Source organism: Arvicola amphibius, chromosome 10 (genome assembly GCF_903992535.2).
Source record: "Arvicola amphibius chromosome 10, mArvAmp1.2, whole genome shotgun sequence".
Taxonomy (NCBI): Eukaryota; Metazoa; Chordata; class Mammalia; order Rodentia; family Cricetidae; genus Arvicola; species Arvicola amphibius.
This window is the reverse complement of record NC_052056.1, coordinates 124,777,841-124,802,973: the sequence shown is the minus strand read 5'-3', so window position 1 is coordinate 124,802,973 and position 25,133 is coordinate 124,777,841. Positions and strand designations below refer to the sequence as shown.

Below are 25,133 nucleotides of genomic sequence, written 5' to 3'. Positions count from 1 at the left end.
GAGGACCCAGGTTGAATTCCCAGCACCCACATGGCAGCTAACAACTGTAACTCCAAGATCTGACACCCTCATACAGACATACATGCAGGCCAAATAGTGATGCATATAAAGTAAAAATAAATTTTTTAAAAAGTTCAACAATTTGGAACTGGAGTACTAACTTAGTAACTAAGAACGCTGGTTGCTCTTCAAGAGGACCTGTGTGATCTCCAGTGCCTACATAATGTCTCCTAGCTTCCTATAACTAACTCCAGGGGGTCTGACATCTTCGAATCTTTAGTTCACTGCATGCAAGTGTTGCACAGGATTATGTAGGAAAAGCACCCATACACACATAAAAAAAAAACCCTCAGCAATTTGAAATATTCCCAAATTAAAAATATCCAAAGTCTCAGGCTGGGGAGATGGCTCAGAGGTTAAGAGCATTGCCTGCTCTTCCAAAGGTCCTGAGTTCAATTCCCAGCAACCACATGGTGGCTCACAACCATCTGTAATGGGGTCTGGTGCCCTCTTCTGGCCAGAATATTGTATACATAATAAAAATAAATTAAAAAAAAATATCCAAAGTCTCTTAACTGTAAAACAACTACAGTAAAAATAACTGTTACTATTTTAGAAGGAACCAGGGTTACAATCAGATCAAAGCAAAATCAAATTCCAGCAGCTTAAGTAGCTCAGTGTCCAAGGTCTGGGACTTAGAATTTTTTGATCTACAGAAGTCTTGAGCAGCTCCACTTCTCCCGCTGTGCCATATAGCTTGTCTTGTAGTCTCAGGCTGACTCCACACCTGCTGCTTTCCTCAGTGGTCCCACGGTCTGGGCATCTCCATTATGCTGGAGTTTCCAATTGCAACTAAGCCTGTATCTTTGTCGGTAACCTCCTAGACTCTCTTCAGGGATACTTCAAGCCTGCCACACAGTGCCAAGCCTCAGCTGCTTTCTGTAAGCTCTTCATGCCTTCAAAACTAGTATCGTATGTGAGCCTCCCCTTTTTTTGTACTTTTTTGTCTTTTGATTTATGGGAAACTCTTATGAAGTTTGCCTTCCAGCTTCAGATGCAGCTTTGGACCCTCTCTGGACCACAGATTCTGTGTGCTGACCCAGAAGATTTCCCATGATGTTGGTCTCTCATTAATCATAGCTGATTTTTTTTTTAAAGTTTTTTGAGACAGGGTTTCTCTGTGTAGCTTTGGAGAATTTCCTGGAACTAACTTTGTAGACCAGGCTGGCCTCAAATTGACAGAGATATCCACTTGCCTCTGCCTCCTGAGTGCTGGAATTAAAGTTGTGTGCCACCAGCGTCTGGCTAATCACTGCTGATTTTAAGCCGCAGCTAACTAGCAGTGATTATTTAAAGATTTTATTTCACAGATTAACCCCTCCCCCCACCAGACAGAGTTGACTGTCCTGGAACTCCCTTTGAAGACCAGGCTGGCCTTGAACTCACAGATGCACCTGCCTCTGCCTCTTTAGTGCTGGATTAAAGACACATGCCTCTAAGCCCAGTCTTACTTTCACAGAATCTTTATTGAAACTATCACAGAAATGGCTCTGATAGGGAGCTTTAAGGGACTCTAAAATTTCCCTCTGAAACTTCATGGACCAGGCCTGTTATTTACTCCGCTTAGCTTCCAGTGCTCTACAAAACGACCCACTAATCTCTGAGCACTCAACAGTTTTACCAGCCCAGAGCTAATCCTATAAATCTTCCACCAAGCAACGTGGTTACATCCATCACAGCAATACCCCAGTCCTGGTACCAGTTTCTCTCCTCCTTTGCTTTAGTTGCTGTGATAAACACTGTGACCAAGAGCAACTTGGAGAGGGAAGGGGTTGTTTGGCTCACATGTTCTGATCACAGTCCAAACCTGTGGGAAGCCAACACAAATGCGAGCAGGGCAGGTCCTGGAGGCAGGAGCTAAAGTGGAAACCACAGAGGAACACTGCTCACTGACTCAGTTTCCATGGCTTGAGCATTTTGCTTTCTTATTCATCCTAGATCTGCCTGTCCAGAAATAGTACTAGTACTACACACAGTATGCTGGGCCCTTACACATTAGTCAAGAAAATGTCCCACAGACTTACCTACAGGACAATCTAATAGAGCACTTTTTTCAATTGAGATTCCTTCTTAGCAGATGCTCCTCGATTAAGTCAGGTTGACAAAAAATAAACAGACAAAAAACCTAACTGGTTTTTGGGTCAAACACTTCTGCTTGCTTAAAGTAGACCTGCAATTTAATGTAAAGTATTTAGTTCAATCCCTAACAGAAGAAGACAGAGTGGGACATACTTGGAATTCAACAACTTGAAGACATTATAGCAGGAGAATTGGGAGTTCAAAGTTATCCTTGGCATAATAGTCATTTGAGGACATCTGAGCTTCCTAAGACCTTTGTCTCAAAGGGGGATAAAAAGGAAATAAATAGGTAGCTAAGTGCTATGATAGGATCTTCCAGCTTCTAGAAATGTTAAGACAGCCAGGTAGTGGTGGCACATGCCTTTAATCACAGCACTCGGGAGACAGGCAGATCTCTGTGAGTCTGTGAGTTCGAGGCCAGCCTGGTCTACAAGAGCTAGTTCCAGGGCAAGCTCCAAAACTACAGAGAAACCCTGTCTCCAAAAACCAAAAAAAAAAAAAAAAAAAAAAAAGGTTAAGACAAAACTAGCATAGTAGGATTCAGTGTCAGATATTTATGTACTGATTACTGATAGCTGCTATTATGTGGATGGACTTTGAGAACTTTAAGCTAAATGAAAGAAATAGGAATTCATTAATATGAAATGCCAGGTAATTTTTAGAAAGTGGTTGCTAGGAGTAAGGAATAATGGTGTTTACTTAATTGGAACAAGATGGTACCAGTTGGAGGGCATTGTAAATGTACTTAATGTGATTGAATTCTATTCTTGAAAATGATTATAATGGTACATTTTATGTTGTCCATACACAACATAATAAGAAAAAACTTTCCAATACTCTCAAAACCTGGTCGTTGTCATAGCCCACTACAGATAGGTACTATACAGGCCTGTACTATAGTAATCAATGCTAGGATGAATTTCATTTACTGAGATGATAGTTTGCTGCATACTGTTCTGTGTGGCCTTGGTGGTACCCAGTGAGTCTGAAATCTTTGAGGGTGCTGCTGCATGCAGAGTAATCGTGCATCACTTCTGGATGTAGTGTAGGGTGCAATTTATGCTTCAAATTGTACGTGCAAGTTGTTGGTAATTGTTTTGCATTTTCTCTTATTTCTATTTGGGCATGAATGCCCTAGATGGCATGGCTGGCCTTGACAACCTAGAACTCTCTATACCCATGTTGGTCTTAGTTGGCTGCTGTCTTTTTTTCTGTCCTCTTAGCTCTTGAATTCCGGTTGTGTAACCCTCTTGGCATGGGTACTCATTTTTGATCATGAAGACTCTTTTATTGATATTTCTCAGGACTCTAGAGAAAGTAAATTCTCTTTTTTCTTAGTGTTTTTCCATGAATTTCACAATCTAGGGCTATGATTAGATTGAAGTCACTCCAAGATCAGTGTTGTTGGGGGCTTCACATCTACCTGTGCCCTTGCCAGTTTACTCTGGCGAAGTTTCAGTGTGTCCTTTGAACACACGAACAGTGAAAAAATGTTGCTTGGACAATATTTAGTTTCGTGTGTGTGTGTGTGTGTGTGTGTGTGTGTGTGTGTGTGTGTGTATGCGCGTGCATGTGCACAAAAGTCTGGAAGTTCATGTGCGACAGAAGGCACAATGGGTGTTGGTCCTTGACCTTTTACCTTGAGGCTGGGTCTCTGTTTGCTGCTCTGTATGCTAGGCAGGCTGGCCTACAAGCTTTTGAGGGAGTTCTCTTGTTTCTGCCTCCAGTCTTCCTGTGTGAAGCAGCCTGGGTCACAGATGTATGTTATGGTGCCTGGTTTACATGGGTTCTGAATACTTAGATTGTCCACCTGAGCAGCCCTGTCGGTCCCATCTTTAATTTATTATAGTCAAGGTAGATGCCTGGTGGGTTTCATGATGAAAATCATCCTGAAAAATCACTGTCTGTGTTTTTCCCATTAGTGGTGCTTGTGGGGAGGTAAAAATGGCTTTTGAGCGGAGAACTTGCAGGAAAGTAGCCATAAAGATCATCAGCAAACGGAAGTTTGCTCTCGGCTCATCGAGAGAAGCTGTGAGTACCCATGTTATCCATGTTTTTTTTTTTTTAATATTTATTTATTTATTATGTATACAATATTCTGTCTGTGTGTATGCCTGCAGGCCAGAAGAGGGCACCAGACCCCATTACAGATGGTTGTGAGCCACCATGTGGTTGCTGGGAATCGAACTCAGGACCTTTGGAAGAGCAGGCTATGCTCTTAACCTCTGAGCCATCTCTCCAGCCCCCCATGTTATCCATGTTTATAGCTGTCTGGTCTTCACATTTCCTCTTAACTTCCTTGAGGAATCCTGGAACATGACTCAATTTCAGGAAGACTGGATAGCTGAGATGTAGTACTTTTTTTCTCCTTGGTTTTTCAAGACAGGTTTTTTTCTGTGTGGCCCTGGCTGCCCTGGAACTGGCTTTGTAGACCAGGCTTGCCTCAAACTCCCAGAGAGCTACCTACTTCTTTTTCCTGAGTGCTGTGATCAATGGTGTGTGACACCTCCTGGCTGTACTTTACTCTCAGCACTGATTTTGAAAGTATTTGTTAAAATGGCAACTCCTTATTAGCTGTAATGTATCATTTTGCGTCACTCTACAAGTTATGTGGTGATTACTTTTTATTTCAAAAAACTTTTTTTTTTTTTTTTTTTGAGATAGAGCTGTCTCACAGCCTCAGCTGGCCTTGAACTTATGGAGTGAGTCTGGCCTATGCCTCTGGAGTGCTAGGCATATACTTCCATCTTGACAGAGGGAGCTTATTAACGCTCTTATTAATTAACCTTTAAATAATTTTTACTATTTGACGACAGCGAAGGAGAGCGAATGACTGTTTCCCTAGGCCCTGCTAATCCCATTTGCTATGAAAGGCTTCAGGTGTTTCCAAAGAGTCAGCTAGCCTTTGCCTGATGTGGTTCAGTTCTGAGGTGTTAGCTGAACACTATACACATGTTCTGGATATTATCAGACAGGTTTAAACAGATTCTCAAAGACGTCACTGAGGAGCAGTGGTTCTGACTTCCTCATAATTTATGCAGATAAGAATTCGCTGCTTCGGCTGGAGAGATGATTCAGTGGTTAAGACCACTCTTCTGGAGGTTCTGACTTCAATTCCTAGCAACCACATGGTGGCTTAGCCATCTGTAATAAGATCTGATGCCCTCTTCTGGCCTGCAGGCATACATGCACGCAGAACACTGCATACACAATAAATAAATACATCTTTAAAAAAAAGAATTCTCTGCTTGATTGTTGAGGTAATTCCTAATTCTTTGCTCTTTGGCAAATGGCAATGACTGAGTTTGTTGCAGAAACACATTTTTAAAAAAAGTTATTATCAAGACAGGGTTTCTCTTTGTAGTCCTGTCTGTTCTGAGACTTGCTCTGTAGCCCAGACTGGCCTCACACTCAGATCTGCCTATCTCTGCCTCCTGAGTGCTGGGATCAAAGGTGTGTGCCACCACTGCCCAGCTTAGAAATATTTTTTTATCAAACTCAGAGATTTATGAATGCCAGACAAGTACTGTACCACTGAGATAACATTTCCAATTCTCAGCTGCAGATTTTCGAATGTAAATTATTTTTATGTGGCAGCTATTTGTATCACTTTTCTGCCCACATTTACTGAATGAGTGAAGTAGCCAAACATGTTGTTTTTCTACACATAATGCGACCCAGTAATATAAAAGGTAGGACCCAATCACTCTTCCTTCCCAACCAGCTGTTTCTGGCTTTAACATTCTTCAAATTGTTTTTCCCTAGATAATTCTATTCTTACACGGTAATAGGAATTTCCGGTCTGTGTTCACTTTGTTATAGACATGATTTTGGATTTGCCTTCTGTTTAGGGGGAAAAGCATATCTACTAGATTGATAAAAACTCAGAACCAATCTTTATTTCTTAATTGTTTTCTTCCATTCATTGTACTCTGTGGGACCTCTTAGTTAGTAGAACCTCCCACCCCAGCCCTGCAATGTAATAATGAGTGTGGGAGCTGAGAGGAAACTTTTAAATCTGGGGGACTGGAGAGATAGCTCAGTGGTTAAGAGCACTGGCTGTTCGTCCAGAGAACCTGGGTCAATTTTCAACACTCACAGCTCACAGCTAGCTATCTATAGTCCCAGTTCCAGGGGGCTCAGCACCTCACACAAATATTCAAGTTTTCAACTCAAACTTGTCCATATTGGGTTTCATGGTCTATGTTAATAAAGACTGACCAGGTCTCTTCCTCTCACACAGATGTACATGCAGGCAAAACACCAATGTGCATAAAAATAAAAAATAGAGAAAATATGCATTTAAAAATCTTTAATCTGGACTTCTTGGACAAAGTCCATTTTACATAAATATGTAATTTTGTGTCATCTGTATGAACAGAGGCTGGTTTGTAACTCAGGCAGTCTTTACTTAAGATGAACTGTAAATATTATTATTAGAATACTAACCATTGCAATTATTATTATTAATGAACTGTAATGTTATCCTTTTTAAGGACATGGCTCCCAGTGTTGAAACTGAAATAGAAATTTTGAAAAAACTAAATCACGTAAGTATTACTATCACGTAAGTATTATTGTAGAAAATTATTATAGAAACGTCTCAAAATATGGGACATGTACATAGCATGTCTGTAGGAGATTAGTGTTGACCTGGGCATGTGAACGCACACATGACCAAACTCTTTTTTTTAACCTTGCAAGAGTTTTACTTAAAGCTTGTGAAAATATGATCCTCTGTAAAGGCTTCATGACCTCATGATTCAGTGCTCAGTATTTTTGATGAGATCGTGACCAAAATCTATAATTATAGAGATGAGTGATCATATTTGTAAAGAAAGTGAAAGTTTTAGTGAGGTTAATCACACCTGAAAATTTGGCACTTTTAAATACTTTTTATTTGGAGTAATTTATTTAAGTCTATGGTGTCTGGGAGGTGAATGGAGTCCTGTCATTTTGTCTTGTCTCATTCCTTGGTGTGGGAGTCTGGTTGGGGATAAACGGTCCTCCATTTTTCTCAGGATCAGTGTGTCTGTGGAAGACGAGAAGGGCTGTAGTGGGCTGGGCTGGTCCTGTCTTCCCGTTGCTAGTTCTTTCAGTGTCTTCATCGGTTTATGTGTCCCCGTAGGGACTGGAGTCAACTTGACCCAAATCTGGCTTATTCTCACTTTTAACCTCCAAACAGAAGAGTTTCTTTTTTCTTTCTTTCATCTCCTCACATCCCTCCAAGTACTTGAAGCTCTTTGTATTCTAAATTACTGCCTTTGACACAGCCTCTCACTGCCTGTTTACAGCTCAGTGGCCGGCCCTCTTACTTGGCTGTCCTCTGTTGGATTTGCAGCTTCTTTCTTTCCTGCTCTTCTGCCTTTTCTCCTCCTCTCCTGCTCTTTAATTTTATTCTTTTTTTTTTTGTTGTTGTTGTTTGGAGACAGCCCTGCACTGCTGCCCTGGTTGGTCTGGGAATACTGTGCTCACATGACCCTTCCATCTCTGTCTCTTGAGTGAGTTTGTTTCTGTTCCTTGTAACAGGAACTGGCTGAATTGACTTGGCTGGGCTCTGATTCCTGGCTCAAGCAATCTTCCTGCTGCAGCCTGCTTTGCCAGTTTTGTAAAACACATTCAGTGCTGGCAAAAAGGCTCAGAGGTTTAAGGCACTTGCTACTAAGTCAGACAATCTTAGTTGGATCCCTAGGAACCACAGGAGGAAGGAGAAAATCAGCCCTCACCAGTTCTCACCTGATCTCCACATGTGCTCTATGGCATGCATAGATACAGATAGACACATGTAATTAAACAAACAAGCAAGCAAACCAATCCATACATTCCATCTCCCTAAGTATTTTACTGGTTATTTTGATCCTTTTTAAAGCAGAAGTCTTGCCTTGTCTAAAACTCATCAGTGTTTCCAAGGTCTTACATGCTGCGAGGCAGTGGGGCCTCCACTGACTGCTTTAGAACAGTTCACTGCAGGAAGGCCCCCTGGTTATAGAGCAGCAGTTAAGATGAGACTTGCTTTGATGGAAGGATGCTTTGGTGAGTTTCACCACCCTCTTAATCTCAAACCTAGAAGTAGTATAGGCTGTCCGGTTCTCACATGATCACAATCCTTTATTCTGATTGATACTCACCCAGTCTAGTCTGGCTGGTTCTTATCCCTGTCACTGAACTTGGCCGTCATTTGTAAGCGCAATAGGTGTGCTTTCTAAGTGGAAAATCATAAGTGTGCATTCTAGAGTATCTAAACCTGTTCTTCCCTGCCCACTGTGTTCTCTGTTCCCTGTGCTGATACTCGGTCATAAACTGGAGGCCTTGCTTAGAAGGTCTTATACAATGGGGAAGATCTAATCATAAAAGTTTCCTTCCATTGCCTATGCTTCCAGTCCTGGAGCTGTATGGGTCTGGTGTCTGGTAATATAATTAGGCTTCCTCCCTAGCTTTCATCTTTGTTGTTGAGAAAAGGTCTCATATTGCATGCAGGCTGGCCTTGAACTTGTTTTATAGCTGAGGTTGGCCTTGAGTTCTTGACTTTCCTTCCTTGCCCTCCTAAGTGCTGGGATTACAGATTAGCTTCATGGTCTCTGGTTGTGTGTCCGGTTCTCCTTCACTCTTGTGCTAGGATTAGATTTCAGGTCTCACACCTGCTGTGAAAATTCCCCATCACCATTCTGCTGCTGGCTTATGCATGGTCCTTGTCAGGTTGCTTGAGTCCTGTTCTGGACAAATGAAGAAGGCTGGGAGGACCTGCTGTCACTCTTAGGTAGGCTCATATGCACACATGAATTTCCCCTTGTTGATTGATACTGAGTGTTCTCTCTGAAGAGTCAGATACGTTTCTTCTGCCTTCTCCTGTACTTGACATAAAAACATCCTCAGATAAGGGTCCAGTGCCTGGTCTTTGTCCTCCTGAGACCTCAGTTTCTGGGCCTTGAGGTTTCTTTTTTGGAGTGTCTCACTTCTCTCTTCTCTGTTTTAGCCATGCATCATCCAGATTAAAGATGTTTTTGATGCAGAAGATTATTACATTGTTCTGGAATTGTAAGTAGTAACTTTGTTTTTTTTTTTTTTTGGTTTTTGAGACAGGGTTTCTCTGTGTAGCTTTGGAACTTGTCCTTGAACTTGTTCTGTAGACCAGGCTGGCCTCGAACTCATAGAGTGCTGAGATTGGAGTCATGTATCATTGCTGCCCAGCGAGTAGTAGTAACATTTTAAATTTATGTTTCTGTGTAAGTCTTATAAGCCAGCAAAGAATTGAATGCAGACCTGCCTTTTTCATCTGGGGCTCTTAATGGAGATGTGTTAGTGGGGTCCCTCGTGTGTGTGTGTGTGTGTGTGTGTGTGTGTGAGAGAGAGAGAGAGAGAGAGAGAGAGAGAGAGAGAGAGAGAGAGAGAGAGAGAATTCTAAAGCCCTTCTAACAACAGGTATGAAGGGATTGAGACCCTGTATCTGAGGCCTGAGATTGAGCTTTATTTTGTACAGGACAAGCTGATTGCCCTTGGAAGGAGTTCATTTCACCTCCCTGACTCTTATTTTCTGATGTTGAATGTGAATAACAATTGTACTCTAGCTTGTAGACTTCTTAAAAGGATTAAATGATTTGAGGGTTGGGAAGCCCTTCAGGATGCTGACAGATGTGGACATGAGTCCAGTTTATCATTACTCTGAAGATACCTGCCAGTGCGGACTATTCCTGAGAACCACGAGACCTGGCTCCATGGTGGCTCTTGAATGTCTTTTCATATCTTCAAATTGTCATTCCTGGAAGTGGCCTGCTGCATGTCTGTTCTTGTATAAACTTGTGTGTTTCTGAGAGCAGCTGTTGGGTCAGATAGGGAATGCTATGCTCATAGTTCCCATGAGGAGTGGCCATTAAGATTATGATTGGGAGGGCACGACATCTCATTGAATAAAAGCACCTACTGCCAAGTTTGAGGACCTGAGTCTGATCTGTAGGACCCAAATGCTGAAAAGAGAGAACTGATTCTTGTAAGTTGTCCTTTGACCTTTATGTTTAAGACATGTCGCACATGTGCTTTACGCACACACACACACACCCAACAATAGTGTGTGTGTACCCATTATTTATAGAAAGGTCGAAAACATGGCTCAGTGGTTAAGAACACTGATTGCTCTTCCAGAAGCTTTGGGTTCAATTCTCAGCACCTGCACGAGTTCAGGTAACAAATTAATAATAGTAGTAACAATATAATCAACAGTCGCTGCTGCTTGTTAAAGCCTTGCTGTGAGCCCAGTATTGCTGTCAGCATTTCCCTTGAATGGATTCAATATCTATCCTTCATAATGCTTCCAAAGGTTCCAGTGGGTTACTGCTTCACTGTTGACGTTTCCTCATTGAACATCTGCACTGTGCCATGCTTTTTACCCGCACCAGTAGTTCCGCCCTGTGGGTGGACTCAAACCTAGGGTCTTGCATGTGGTACAAGTGCCCTCCCTACATTCTCAGCCCTCACTTAGTACTATTTTTTTATTTTTGAGGTGGAGTCTCATGTAGCCCACTTTGGTATTAAATTCTTTGTGTAGCTCAGGATCTCCTTGAATGTACCAACCTCTTTTTTCTGAGTACTGGGCTTATAGATAATATACTACCAATTATGTCTTTATTTGACATCAGTTATTGTAGGTAGGATTAAAGGTGTGGGCCACCGCCACCCTGCTGGAACCAGACTTTGAAAGTCCCCAAAGAAGTCACGCTATTCCACTTTTTTTCTTTTCTAGCTGGGGCGTCTGACTGTTGATAAGGCTTTTAATAGTTCATTAATTTGTTAGAAGATTTATTTTGTATTATTTTTAAGTGTGTGTGTGTGTGTGTGTGTGTGTGTGTGTGTGTGTACATGACTGCCAGTGCTCGGAGAGGTCAGAGGTGGGCTTTGTTTCCCTGGAGCTGTTGTTACAGGCACTTGTGAGTTAGGCACGGGTGTTGGGAGGTGAGTGAACAAGGGCATGACCTCTCCAAGGTATGGTTGAGGAGAAGGTTTTTATTGTTGATATAAGGGAGAGCACAGCGAAAGGCGTCTGGAAGAGTCCAGAGCTGGGAGAGAAGTAGCATAATAAACAGAGAAATGAAGAGAAGGAGAGAGGAACAGGAAAGAGCAAGGAGGAGGGCCAAAAGAACCAAGAGAGCACATGGCCCAAAAGGCAGGGAAGTTATGGGAAGTCCAGAAGCTGCAGAAGTTTAAGGGAGGGGATAGGTTGAGAAGAGCTGAGGGGAGCCTTGGGGACTCAGTGAGCCTTAACAACTGAGCTGTTTCTCTCAGCCTTCAAGATTATTTGTTTTTTGTTTGTTTTGAGGCAGGGTATCATGTATCTGGCTAGCCTGGGGCTTACTATATAGATCATAACAGGGTGGCCTTGAATTCTACCTGAGTGCTGGGATTAAAGTCATGCCGTACAACACCCAGTCAAGCGCATTAATTTTAAAAGTTATGTGAAGAGTGGATAAAAGTAACCTGTGCTTTAGTGCTAGAGTTCCAGGCCAGGGCCTTTGACTTGTGAGGCGTGCGCTCATTTGCTCTCTCTCTCTCTCTCTCTCTCTCTCTCTCTCTCTCTCTCTCTCTCTCTCTCTCTCTCTCGCACACACACACAAGCACCCCGTTTTGCTGAGCTAGATGAGTTTGCTTCTTTGGTGCTGTGCCTCCACGAGTGAAGGTCCCTCTTTATTTGTCTTTCAGGATGGAAGGTGGAGAGCTCTTCGACCGGGTAGTGAGCAAACGCCTGAAGGAAGCAACCTGCAAACTCTATTTCTACCAGATGCTTTTGGCTGTACAGGTGAGAGAAGCCCTCTTGTGGTAGGCGAGGACATCCTCTAGGAGAAAATGCCTGCCCCCGTGACTCAGATGACCAAATGCTGCTGCGAGTGTGAGAGGCAGTAAGAAAGAGAACTAAAGAAATGACCTTGGGGAGGTTAAGGCAGGAGTCTCGTTCAAATCTAGCTTAGGCAATTTAGAGAGAACTTGTTTCAAAATGAAACACTCGAGAGGTTGAGTGCTTGCCTACCACAGACAAAGTCATCTTAGAAAAACAAAATCCATATAGCCCCATCTATGTTTTTGACTTGGAGGGCCTTCTGGAGGGGCATTGATTTTTGCACTTACCTGATCCCTGTAGCAATGTCTTGGTTTTCAAGGTGTAAAGATGGGATTGAAAGCAAAGCTGACTGACCAGTTGGGATGATTGAGATAGATAATTTGTTCTTCTACAGTCCAATAATATGAACCTTACGAATAGCACCCCATGAAATGCAGTGCATCGGTAATGGGTGGGTGTCGGGGAATGTGTTCACACTTTGTCCCATATTTTGTGGTAGTGATTACTTCCCAAGGTTTGATAAGTTGGTCAGTGTCTCTCCCCCTCCTTCTTTCCCCATCTCTGTCCTCTAACTTTTAACTCTCTCCTCTGCTGACAAGGTCTTTCTCTGTGGCCCTAGTTGTCATAGAATTCATGCTGGCCTGAACTTCGAAGCCAGGCAGTGGTGGAGCACAGCTTTAATCCCAGCACTTCGGAGGCAGAGGCAGGTAGATTTCTGTGAGTTCAAGGCCAGCTTGGTCGACAAAGCAAGTTCTAGGACAGACAAGGCTACATATAGAGAAAACCTGCTGAAGCCCTACTCCAGCTCTGACTTTAAGGAGTGAGCTGACATTTAATACAGCTTGGGTTCACCCCGGCTAGGAGTTAGGTATTGGTCACTGTCTTCACATGTGTTTGGTATAAATCAGTGGTTCTGCCTCTCTTTTTGTACAGTACCTTCACGAAAATGGGATTATACATCGGGACCTAAAGCCAGAGAATGTTCTTTTGTCTTCTCAAGAAGAGGACTGCCTTATCAAGGTGAGAACTTTTCATTCTCTCTGTTGCCACCGCTGTATATTTCTTTTCAAAACTGTCCTTTAATTTCTTACATAAAAAAATAGGAATATCTAAAGGTTGAGAATCTGAACTTCCCATACTTAACAGTTATTGCTGAGATCACACCATATTCTGCCAATCTAATGAGCACTTATTGAGCTCTGTGTATACAAGCCACTTCTGTGTTCAGAGAGAAAGGGTCTGAATGGGCCTTTGAGTCATGGATCCCGCCTTCTCAGCCTAAACTCACTTTAGAATCTCCTGTTACAATTAGTAAACAAAAACTAACAAGAAGACCCCAAAACTCAAGGGTGAGAACAGGTGCATTTCTCCCCATTCCCCAAGCTTTCCAGATGTTCCATTGTGTAATTTAATTTAAGGGTCTTGGGTCTAAAAAATACGCCTAAGTGTTAAGAGTTCTAATGTGATTGTTGCAGGGCGTATGCAGTTTTTGTTAAGGTTATAATGATGGAAAAATCTTGGTTCTCAGGTTCCTGGCCCCAGGGATTTTCTTTTAAGCAAAATTAAATGCTTTGCAAAGACATGAAATTGTACATTTTGGGTTAATGGAGGGTGTATGACTAATAGCTAATCCATGTTTCTTGGGAATGATTGGCTGTGATCGTGTTTGGATTTCGTTTGTTTCCTTTATAATTTTAGATCACTGATTTTGGACAGTCCAAGATTTTGGGGGAGACATCACTGATGAGAACTTTATGTGGTACTCCCACTTATCTGGCTCCTGAGGTCCTTGTCTCCAATGGGACTGCTGGATACAGCCGTGCGGTAGACTGCTGGAGCTTAGGAGTTATTCTTTTCATCTGGTAGGAAGCATTTTCTGTTTCACAGTCTAGTTGGATGAAGGCAGATGGAAGCTGTACCTGTGTCTGGGTAGGGAGCTTCTGTTTGATTTAGGCCATTTTTAAATCATTGATTCAAGGAAAAACTGATTTTTCTCAATGCTGAAAAGACCTGTGTATCCAAATGGCACTAAGAATGCCAGTTGATCTTTTTTTCCTTTCTTTCTCTGCCAATATTAAGCCTTAGTGGGTATCCGCCTTTCTCTGAGCATAAGACTCAAGTGTCACTGAAGGATCAAATCACCAGTGGAAAATACAACTTTATTCCTGAAGTCTGGACAGATGTTTCAGAGAAGGGTATGGACACAAAAGAGTTTTACTGAATGTGGGTTGTTTTTTTTTTTTTTTTTTTTTTGGTGGGAGTTTCTTCTCAAACTCCCATGTTTTTTTTTTTTTTTTCCTCCTGTCTGTTTTGTCCATTGCTTTGCACCATTTGAAGGGAAGAAGACATTATTAAGAGCCTGGGCTTTTGAGACTGAGATGAAATCCTAAGTCTGCTATCTGTTAGTTTTATGACCTTAGGCAAGTTACTTAACTTTTTTGGTTCTCCATTTTCTTTATTTGTAAATAGGTGATCAATATCCCTGACATTAAAGATTTTGTGTGAGGTTTAATATACACAAGGACCTGCTACCCATTCGAGTGTGCAAAATAACTTTTAATAACAAATATTTCTTAGAGTAAGAAGAATGGAAAAGTTTAATGTCATCAGTTAGCTGTATTTTATAATTTAAAAGTGCACCTTTGTAACTCTCTGGAGAAAAAGTAGGTGAAGACTGAGTGTCCAATAGTATAACATAGGTGATAGTGTTAAATATCAGGGATTCCAGAAAGAATATTGCTGCAGCATGCAAGCTAGGCTTTGGCAATTGCTGGCCTGTGGGATTGGGCTTTGTTTTCACCTCCCCAGAGAGAACTACTCTCTGGTCTCACCATCAAGCAATGGGATGCAGAGTTGGTGCATCCCGAGTATCTCATAACTGGATAGAAGTTCAGTTTTAATTAGACTAAACTCGATTACAGCAGCAAGAAAGGAAAGAAGAAGCCAAAACATTGTGATGTCTCAGCAGGGAGTAATGGGATATATTCTTATCCACAAGATTCCAGTTCTCTGTGTTCAGAGAGGGAGGGGCTTGAAGAAGCTCTCTCCACCAAATTGGCTGACTTCTTGCTACTCTCCTCTCTGGCTGGTGGTCTGTAGTTCTGACATAGTTTAAAAACACAGGTGAAATGTACTCATTTTTTTCATTATGATTTTCTCAATTCTCTGCTTTCTTAGCTCTGGACCTTGTCAAGAAACTGTTGGTTGTGGATCCAAAATCTAGGTTTACCACTGAGGAAGCCTTGAATCACCCATGGCTACAGGTGGGTGTGTGAGGCAATGCATGTTTGCCTAAAATTAAGGGGAGCCCTGAACTGCGTAAGTGAGGTGAGGCCGAGGGTCACACACAGTCTCTGTTGTTGGATTCATTTATATAAGTGTTTTCAATTTGATTGTAGGTATAGTGTGTGTGTAAATGGTTTTCAATCAGGATACACGTGTGGAGGAGGGAAAGAAGGAGGAAGAGATGAGAGGGAGGGAGGGAGGGAGGGAAGGAGGAAGGGAGGAAGGGAAGGAGGGAAGGAGGAAGGGAGGGAGGGAAGGAGGGAAGGAGGGAGGATGTGAATGGATTTATGTGTGTGTTTGGGATGTCAGCTCCTTCCTTGCAGCTCATATATAGAGCTCCTGGATGAACAAGCTCACTTCATGATAGGTTCTGGTTCCATTTGACTGCCCTGACATTGCAGCATAATCCTTTGAGAGCTTGGTCTTCCTCAGTGCCCAGCCGTCTCCTTTTTCTGCTCCTCCTCTACCAGGTGGAGTGGGCTGGGCTGTGTTCCAGCCATCTTTCACCTTCAATCAAGAAATCTGGGGCAGGTCCAGGAAGGCAGTCTCCCTGAGGGAACCCAGTCACTTCCTGAGCCAGGTGGTTATGTTTGAAAGGGTCTCACTCTCGTTCCTGGTGAGCCAGCATGCCCTTAGTGCAGGCTGTCACCTGCACCCTTTTAGTTTGCATGATGTCTGTGTTCACACATCCCTGTTGCTGTGAGATTTTTGCGCCAAGCTCATTCAAAGCTGCTGTCAGAGCATCTATGACTTTGGGAGATTAATTGCTGGCTTGGAGTTAATTAACTGGAGTATCCAGAAGTATCTACCAGTATTTTAGTAGATGTAATTCTGCTGCTCAGCTTGGCCACACTTTGCTGTGATCTCCTTATGGCTTCTGTTTGGGCTGGGGTGACATTACCTTCCATGGTTCTCTGTTCCCGGGACACCTTGAAAAAACAAGTGTCCCTGTTAGTCTTCTGGGACTCTGGAAGATTGTCCACTTTCTCACTTGTAATTCTCCACACCTAAGTTTTGATCAGACCAGCTCAAGTTGAGAACAACAAATCCTTAAAAGAAGGACAGTGGCTGGGGCCTGGGGGATGGCTCACCAGGCCCAGTACCAAATCTGGGGACCTGAGTTCGATCCCCAGGACATATGGTGGAAGAAAAGAACTGACTACTGACCTTGTCTGCTGACTCCATACACGTGCACATAAGATAAATGAGCAAAAAATGCAATAAAATATTAAGAAAAAGGAGGAAGATGGGGAGGGGAGGAAGAAGAACAGAGAGATGTGTTTTGGATGTTTCCCTGGGAACATTTTCCTCCTAGAATAAATCTGTCAGATGATTTAGTGTTTGCTAGATCACACAGATCTGAAAACAGCAAGGGCCTTGGAGACCAGGAGTTTGGAAACAAAGGTGTCAAACAAAGGTGTGGGGATTTAACTTTGATAAAAAAGAGAAACCCACTCCTTGGCTCCTTTCACATGCTTTAATAGGGGGGCAGCTTCTGGGATACAAATGGAAACAGACACAGTGTTTTGGCTTTCTGTGTTAATATTCATATAGTTAGGCCTAGCAACGGGGGTTTATATTTGTCTGAGATGCATGAGTCAGCATAGCCCATTTTCTTTGTACTTCTGTTTTAAAAGAAATCTGTTATGCACAAGCAAGAAAACATGAAGCTTGGCTCTGCCCCAATCTTTTTTTTTTTTTTTTTGATATTTATTGAGCTCTACATTTTTCTCTGCTCCCCTCCCTGCCTCTCCCCTCTTCTTTCCCCCCTTCAACCCTCCCCGAAGATCCCCAGGCTTCCAATTTACTCAGGAGATCTTGTTTCTTTCTACTTTCTACTTCCCATGTAGATTAGATCTGTGTAAGTCTCTCTTAGTGTCTGCATTGTTGTCTTAAGTTCTCTGGGATTGTGGTTTGCAGGCTGGCTCTCTTTGCTTTATGTTTAAAAACCACCTATGAGTGAGTACATGTGATAATCGTCTTTCTGTGTCTGGGTTACCTCATTCAATATCATGTTTTCTAGCTCCATCCATTTTCCTGCAAAATTCAAGCTGTCGTTATCTTTTTTCTGCTGTGTAGTACTCCATCGTGTAAATGTACCACGTTTTCCTTATCCACTCTTCGATCGAGGGGCATTTAGGTTGTTTCTAGGTTCTGGCTATGATAAACAAAGCTGCTATGAACAGGGTTGAGCACATGTCCTTGTGGCACGATTGAGCATTCTTTGGATATATACCCAAAAGTGGTATTACTGGGTCTTGAGGAAGGTTGTTTCCTAATTTTCTGAGAAATCACCACACTGACATCCAAAGGGGTTGTACCAGCTTGCATTCCCACCAGCAATGCAGAAGTGTTCCCTTTTACGCACAACCTCTCCAGCATAAGTTGTCATCAGTGTTTTTGATCTTGGCCATTTTTATAGGTGTAAGATGGAATCTCAGAGTTGTTTTGATTTGCATTTCTCTGATGACTAAAGATGTTGAACATTGGGCTGGAGAGATGGCTCAGTGGTTAAGAGCATTGCCTGCTCTTCCAAAGGTCCTGAGTTCAATTCCCAGCAACCACATGGTGGCTCACAACCATCTGTAATGGGGTCTAGTGCCCTCTTCTGGCCTGCAGGCATACACACAGACAGAATATTGTATACATAATAAATAAATAAATAAATATTTTTTTTTAAAAGATGTTGAACATTTTCTTAAGTGTCTTTCTTAAGCTATTTTAGATTCCGCTGTTGAGAGTTCTCTGTTTAGGTCTGTACTCCATTTTTAAAATTGGATTATGTGTTCTTTTGGTGTCCAATTTCTCAAGTTCTTTGTATATTTTTGAGATCAGACTTCTGTCTGATGTGGGGTTAGTGAAGATCTTTTCTCATTCTGTAGGCTGTCATTTTGTCTTGTTGATCGTGTCCTTTGCTTTACAGAAGCTTTTCAGTTTCAGGAGGTCTCATTTATTAATTGTTTCTAACAGTGTCTGTGCTGCTGGGGTTAGATTTAGCATGTGGTCTCCTGTACGAATGTGTTCAAATGTACTTCCTACTTTCTCTTCTGTAAGGTTCAGTGTGGCTGGCTTTATGTTGAGGTCTTTGATCCATTTGGACTTGAGTTTTGTGCATGGTGATAGATATGGGTCTTTTTTCATTCTTCTACATGTTGATATCCAGTAATGCAACCACCATTTGTTAAATATGCTTTCTTTTTTCCATTTGATATTTTTTGCTTCTTTATCAAAGAACAGGTGTTTGAAGATGTGTGGATTGATATCCAGGTGTTCTATTCAGTTCCATTGGTCCTCCTGTCTGTTCTTATGCCAATACCAGGCTGTTTTCAGTAGAGTTTGAAGTCAGGGATTGTGATGCCTCCAGAAGTTCTTTTATTGTACAGGATTGTTTTTCTGCCCCAATCTCATGTGAAGAAACTTCTCAGCATTTTGCTTGGAATAGCGTTGTAGGCACTGGATGAGGAGGGCGAGGATACAAGTGGGCTATCTAAACATCTGCTAATGATGATAAGCTTGAACTTGGGGTGGGGGGAAGTCATGGTTTTTGGGACTCTGAATCCTTTCTCTGCTTTGTCATTAGCTGTATCCAATTGGGGGATATTCTTTATACTTTCTATCTCAGTTTTTTTGTTTTGTTTTGTTTTTCCCGACAGGGTTTTTTTTTTTAGCTTTGGAACTAGTTCTGGAACTTGCTCTGTAGACCATGCAGGTCTTGAACTCACAGAAATCCACCTGCCTCTGCCTCCTGAGTGCTGGGATTAAAGGTGTGTGCCACCACTGCCCAGCTCTATTTAACTTTAATAAAATAGAAGAGTTCTTCCTACTTGCCTTTGAGGGATATTGTGACTTAATGGATGTCGACTTCTCATAGATTTACAGATAAATCTTGCCACTTGTGCTAATGTTGAGATTCTTTTTCAACTTATTGTTGACTGATAGCTTGTAAATATGATGCACATAGCGTCAGGTCATTCTGGCCACACCAAACAATGTCTAGAAGGACATTTATGTTAATTAGCTTTCTGTTACTGTAACACACTATGTGAGAGAAATCAACTTATAAAGAGAAATTTATTTTGACTAAGTTTTGCGGGGGTTAGTCCATGACTGATGTGAGAAAAGAGAGGAAAAAGCTCTGAGGAGATGGCTCAGTGGATGAGGTGCTTGTCCTACACAAACAAGGATCTTAGAGGTTGGGGGTGCAGACTCCTCTGAAGCTCACAGTCCAGTCAACTTGACTGTGCACAGTGGTGGCAACAAGAGACTCTTTAAGTTCTTATAAAAGAAAAAAGATGAGGACTAACATCCAATCCTCTGACCTCCACATTCATGCTATAGCATGTCTGAGGAAGACCTGGTAAGATTTGCTTTAATTATGGATATATGTGTGGGGGTATGTGTTGGTGGAGACTGCTTGTTTGTTTCCTGGCGGCCCAGACCCGAAATAATCACAGAAACTATATTATTTGCAATATTGTTTGACCAATAGCTTAAGCATATTTCTACCTAGCTCTTACATTTTAAATTAACCCATTTCTATTATTTTATATTTTACCATGAGGCTAGTGGTTTACTGGCAAGGTTCTGGTGTGTCTGCCTCTTGCAGTGGCTACATGGTGTCTCATTGACTTTGCTTTCTTTCCTCCTTTATCTGCTTGGAATTCTTGCCTTGCTCTATTCTGCTAAGGCACTGGCCAATACAACTTTATTTATTAAGCAATAGTTCACAGCATACAGAGGGGAATCCCTCATCAGGTATGTGTAAATGGAGACTTCACTTTGCTTTCCGGCTTCCCAGACTCAAATAATCACACATAATCTATACTAATTACAACACTGTTTGGCTGATGTCTCAGGCGTAATTTAGCTAGCTCTTATATCTTAAATTAACCCATTTCTATTAATCTGTGTATCACCACGTGATTGTGGTCTACCGGTAAGGTTCCGGCATCTTTCTCCTTTAATAGCTGCATGGCGTCTACCTGACTCTGCCTTCTTTTTCTCTGCAATCAGTTAACTTTTTCCACCTAGCTCTATTCTGGCCTTCCATGGGCCAAAGCAGCTTCTTTTTTTTTTTATTAACCAGTGGTAATAAAATATATTCCTAGCATACAGAGGGGAATCCCACATCATCTCTTTTCTGTCTAAACAAAAAGGAAGGTTTTAACTTTAACATAGTAAAAGTACATACATAAAACAGTTATCAGTCAAGAATTGTAGTTGCAATATTTCTAATATCTAATTTATATTTTATTATAACTAAGGAAAACTATAACTATCTGTCTTTAACTCCATCAAAGACCCACAAGGATATATTATATATTACCTAAGTAAATAGGAAGTACCTTGTAAGCACCTTCCAAAACTCAATTAACAGAGACATCTCGTTGCCTGGACAGTCACCCAAAGTTCTTCTGTAACATTGGGGCATCCATCTTCAACCTATAAGCCCACCCGTAGCATACATCAAACATTTCCATGAATTTGGGAATTTGAAAAAAATGTCCCATCTATATTGGTTGTTTGTCAGTTACTTTCCTCTGTGTCCTACATAATATCTGGCCGTTTCTTCTGTGAAGCTGGAATTCTGAAGGACTACCCCACCTTTTTCAGTCCGGCAAAGGTCACTGGTCCCTTTCCTGTGGGTCCTGAATGTCCAGTTTACACAGCATACTATCAAGCAAGAGTAGCTTATTGCTCAAATGGCTAATCTTGCCGCAAAGATAGCAAAGTCCATATGGAGTTTCTTCAGTGCCCATCGTCTCTGAAGTAAATTGGTACTGCCAGGAGCAGATGTGTCTCATTGTCATGAAAATCCCTAAATTAACAAAACATTTCAAATGCCACATTTTGTAGGTCTTTGGCGTGTTGAAGATTATCTGTTCAACTGAAATATATATATATATATATATATATACATATTATATATATATAAAACCTAACATAATTAAAAATTTAACTATTATACGTGACTATTAATCTGTATCTCTTAACTATACATTACACTTTAAATGAGCTGTACAAAACAAGAGCAGAAATACATACACACAGTACAACCAAATCAACCTTCAATTTGTTTCAATAGACCAAGATCCGTACTAATGCAAAGTATTAATTTCTATATCATTTCTCCCCACTCCTTTTTTTAGAAAGATGTTGACTGTGACCATTTAACCATTTGTAATCAACCTCCTTTAAATGAAAAGAAACTTAAACGATCATGGTGGGACTTTGGGTGTAATTTTTTCCAAACTGCTTTTTGCTGTTCGTTAGGTGAAATATTTTTAGCGTTTATGGAGACCTTTTAGGGGTCTTGTTTTATCAAGCCACATTAGCCTAGAAGAAATTCACAGGTTCTCATCTTCTGTGGAAACAAAAAACAGAATCTCTTTTTTAAACTAATATATCCTTAGACTCAAATTTTGAAGTCAAGATATCTTTAACATATATATGTTGGTTTAGCTTAGCAACCCATACAATGAAATATCTCTTTGTACTTAGTTCATTCGCTGTCAAAAAATTTAAAGAAAACATAATACTATACATGACCCAGACTCTATGTATTTTCCATCTTTATGTGGCTTTTTTTTACTCTATTACTTTTTAGTATTTATTGTTTTTGCTCCTTTAATCTCTTTCTCTCTTTCCTAAGTCCAAGTACATTTATCCTACATTGACCCATTAGAGGTCTTTTTTTTTTTTTTTTTGTCTGAATTTGTCTTTATTGTGTATATATAATTTTGTTCTGACTAGGAGCTCCTCTTAAAATGCTAAGCTAGGACTAACACTGCTGCTTTGCCTGTTGATTTCACGTAGTCCAACATGAGAGAGGCATGTTCACTGTCAGCTCTGCAAGCCATGCTCCTGGGATGCAGCGAGTCATTGTCATCATTAAGCAATTTATAGCATGCTGCTCACAAACCCCATTTAAGTGCTCTGTAGCAGAAACTCTTGAAAGAGCCAGAGCCATGTAACCAGCATAAATCACACAGTTTTTGCTGCTAATGCTGAGTCAGGAAGCCTTCTCTTAAAGGAGCCTTGCCTCTGCTCATTGCCAGCAAACAGAGCCTATTTGAAAATATGTGCCTACCAAGAAGCTTTAATTGACTCCCATTTCTGTGGTTCTAGAAGACCTTTCTTGAAAGGTTTTTTGGCTTTATGTGGATGTACATTGCCCTACATTGGCCATTATTATGTAAACAGAGACTGTGATTTGTTTCCTGCCTGCCCAGACCCAAATAATTACACAGAAACTATAATTACAACACTGTTTGGCCAATGACCCAGGTGTATTTCTATCTAGCTCTTACATCTTAAATTAACCCATCTCTTAATCTGTGTATCACTACGAGGCTGTGGCCTTCTGGTAAGGTTCTGGCATCTTTCTCCTTCAGCAGTTAATTTGTCTGCCTGACTTCACCTTCTTTTCTCCTGTGTTCAGTTTGGTTTTCTGGCCTAGCTCTATACTGGCCTGTCATAGGCCAAAGCAGCTTTTTTTATTAACCAATGGTAATAAAACATATTAATAGGGGAAATCCCAATCAGGTATGTGTACATGTGAGTACCCAACCTGTACACATACCCACACCCTGAAAGGCTCCATCCATATCCTTCAGTAGTATTTTTTTTTGGGTGCCAATCGTTTAATACATAGGGCTTGGGGCTTATCTATAAATACATAGGGCTTATCTAAATAACAGTGGCATTCCATGTGGTTTTTCTGTTTAGTCATTTGTTCCTTCAGAGCACAGGTAATGAATTCATATTTCAAACACTGTTAGGTGCCTTGCTATACAGAGCAGTGCAGTATATAGTGGTAGGTGCACTTCAGGGGTGATTCTGCATTAAATCCTAAGGCCACGGAGAATGTACTTACAAGGTTGATACTGTCAAGACAGGTACTCAGAGTAACTAGAAAGACAGGAATGGCAGAAAGCACTGTTTCCCGTTAGTTGATAGAGAGGAGCTCATTATTTGTGCTTTGGTACTGCGAATTTCCCATCTCCACAGAACTGCTCATTTTGGAAGCATATCATCCTACATGCCATAGTAGAGATAGAAAAATGTTTTGAGAAAATACACAGGGCTTTGAAATCTGGATCTGTATTCTGTGTGTTCCATTTCTGTCCTACTTTGGTTTCTCTGTTCCTGTGATAAATACCAACTAAACCGACTTAGAGAGGGAAGGGTGTATTTCATTTTACGCTTTCACATCCCAGTCTGTCACTGAGTCAGTCAGGGCAGAAACTCAAGGCAGAATCCTGAAGGTAAGAAGTGAAGCAGAGACTGTAGAAGAGTGGTTTACTGGCTCGCTCTGTGGCTTGCTAGCTTGCTTTCTCATATACCCTAGGACCACCTGCCTAGGGGTAGCACCACCTACAGTAGGCTTTTTTTTTTTTTTTTGGTCCTCCCGTCTCACTCATCATTGAAAAAAATGCCCTACATAAATGTCCACAGGTTAATCTTATGGAGGTCATTCTTCAATTAAGATCCACTCTTCCAAGATGACCCTAGTGTGTGTGGCATTGACAAAGTCTAACTGGAGCTCATCCTGTCAATCAGAATGGCTTCAGACATACAAGCCACCTGCCTCCTGAGAGCTTACATCAAAGGAGTCCCAGCACAGCTGATGAAGGCAGATTCTGTGATTCAAAGCCTGTCTGCTTTACATAGTGAGTCCAGGCCAGCCACGGCTACATAGTGAGGCTGTGGGTTTGTGTGTGTTTGAGTTCAGTGCCTGAGGAATACAGAGAGAGTAGACCCTCTGGTATTGGAATGATGGGTGCTTGATGTGGGTGCTATGATCCAAACTCATGTCTTCCTTTGAGCATCTCTCCAGCCTCCACCTGGAACCCATCTTTCCATTGATAGATTTCGTTTTATGTTTCTGAAAATGGGGGGCAGTACCAGGCTACCTGTCAGGGCTTCTACATGCCAGCCCTCAAACCCTGCGGGATTTTACCTTTAGGGAGTTGGGAGCAAATTATGCACACTGGGAAACGAGTTCTCTTTGCTATGCCACCGCATTCCACATTTCCAGTGTTTGGTCCTGTTTATTACTATAAGATGTGGGCTTGAGGTTTGTAGCTTAAGGTACTGCTGTCAACTTGCTTGACATTTCTGTGTTAATTTACTAGGTAATTGGTGATATTTGTAGCAGGAAGGGTTTCTTTGTTTCTGTGGCACACTGTCAACTCTGCGTTATAGCCTCCTGACTACTCAGAGTTTAGGGTTAGTTCTGAACCATAGCTGGGGGTCTGCCTCTCTGGTTAACTCTGAGCCCATGACCCTTGAGTTTGATTTAGCCAATGCTTACTGAGCACTGATTATTCTGAGAAAGGAGGAGTAAACAGTCATAGTCCCTTCATGAGAAGACTTCAGCAAGTGCATGAGGCTTGCTTTTAGGATGGCAGCCTTGGGCTGTCACACTAGGAGCTTGCTTCCCCTCATATGTAGCCTGTCTTTGCTTTTTTATCTCTTCACAGGATGAGTGCATGAAGAGAAAATTTCAGGATCTACTGGCTCAGGAAAAGAATTTGATGGCCCTCCCCCTGACTCCCGCCCAGGTATTTTGATGACTGTACTGTAGCCTAGAATAAATCTCTGATGAGACTGAAGATTCTGTGCAATGGCAGGTGCTTAATGACAGGCTTGGTAACACACATATGATCGCAGCACTTAGGAGATGGAGGCAGGGCATTGAATCTGGACAGAGGCAGGGGAATTGGGAGTCATGGATCAGTTTGGTCTACATAGTGCTACTCTACCTTACAAGTATAGTATAGTAGATACTTATTTTTTACTTGCTGGCCATACTTGGGATTGAACCTGGGGCATATTCTGTTTAAGCAAACCTTCCAGCCCAAGCCAGTGTCTCTATTCTTTG

General features: G+C 41.6%; 1 protein-coding gene across 7 annotated transcripts in view; it reads left to right on the top strand.

The window, feature by feature from the left end:
* The window catches only part of Chek2 (checkpoint kinase 2), a 53,371-nt gene that overhangs the window by 18,019 nt on the left and 10,219 nt on the right, over positions 1 to 25,133 (top strand). For 6 of the 7 annotated variants that reach the window (XM_038345631.1, XM_038345629.1, XM_038345630.1 and 3 more), the window contains 9 exons: positions 4,062 to 4,170; positions 6,636 to 6,689; positions 9,113 to 9,174; positions 11,827 to 11,923; positions 12,896 to 12,982; positions 13,661 to 13,824; positions 14,042 to 14,157; positions 15,140 to 15,225; positions 24,733 to 24,813. In XM_038345631.1, the coding sequence (XP_038201559.1) occupies positions 4,062 to 4,170; positions 6,636 to 6,689; positions 9,113 to 9,174; positions 11,827 to 11,923; positions 12,896 to 12,982; positions 13,661 to 13,824; positions 14,042 to 14,157; positions 15,140 to 15,225; positions 24,733 to 24,813 (856 nt within the window). Of the gene's footprint in view, positions 1 to 3,829; positions 3,899 to 4,061; positions 4,171 to 6,635; positions 6,690 to 9,112; positions 9,175 to 11,826; positions 11,924 to 12,895; positions 12,983 to 13,660; positions 13,825 to 14,041; positions 14,158 to 15,139; positions 15,226 to 24,732; positions 24,814 to 25,133 lie in introns of those variants that run through there. The other variant, XM_038345634.1, reaches the window with a different exon arrangement.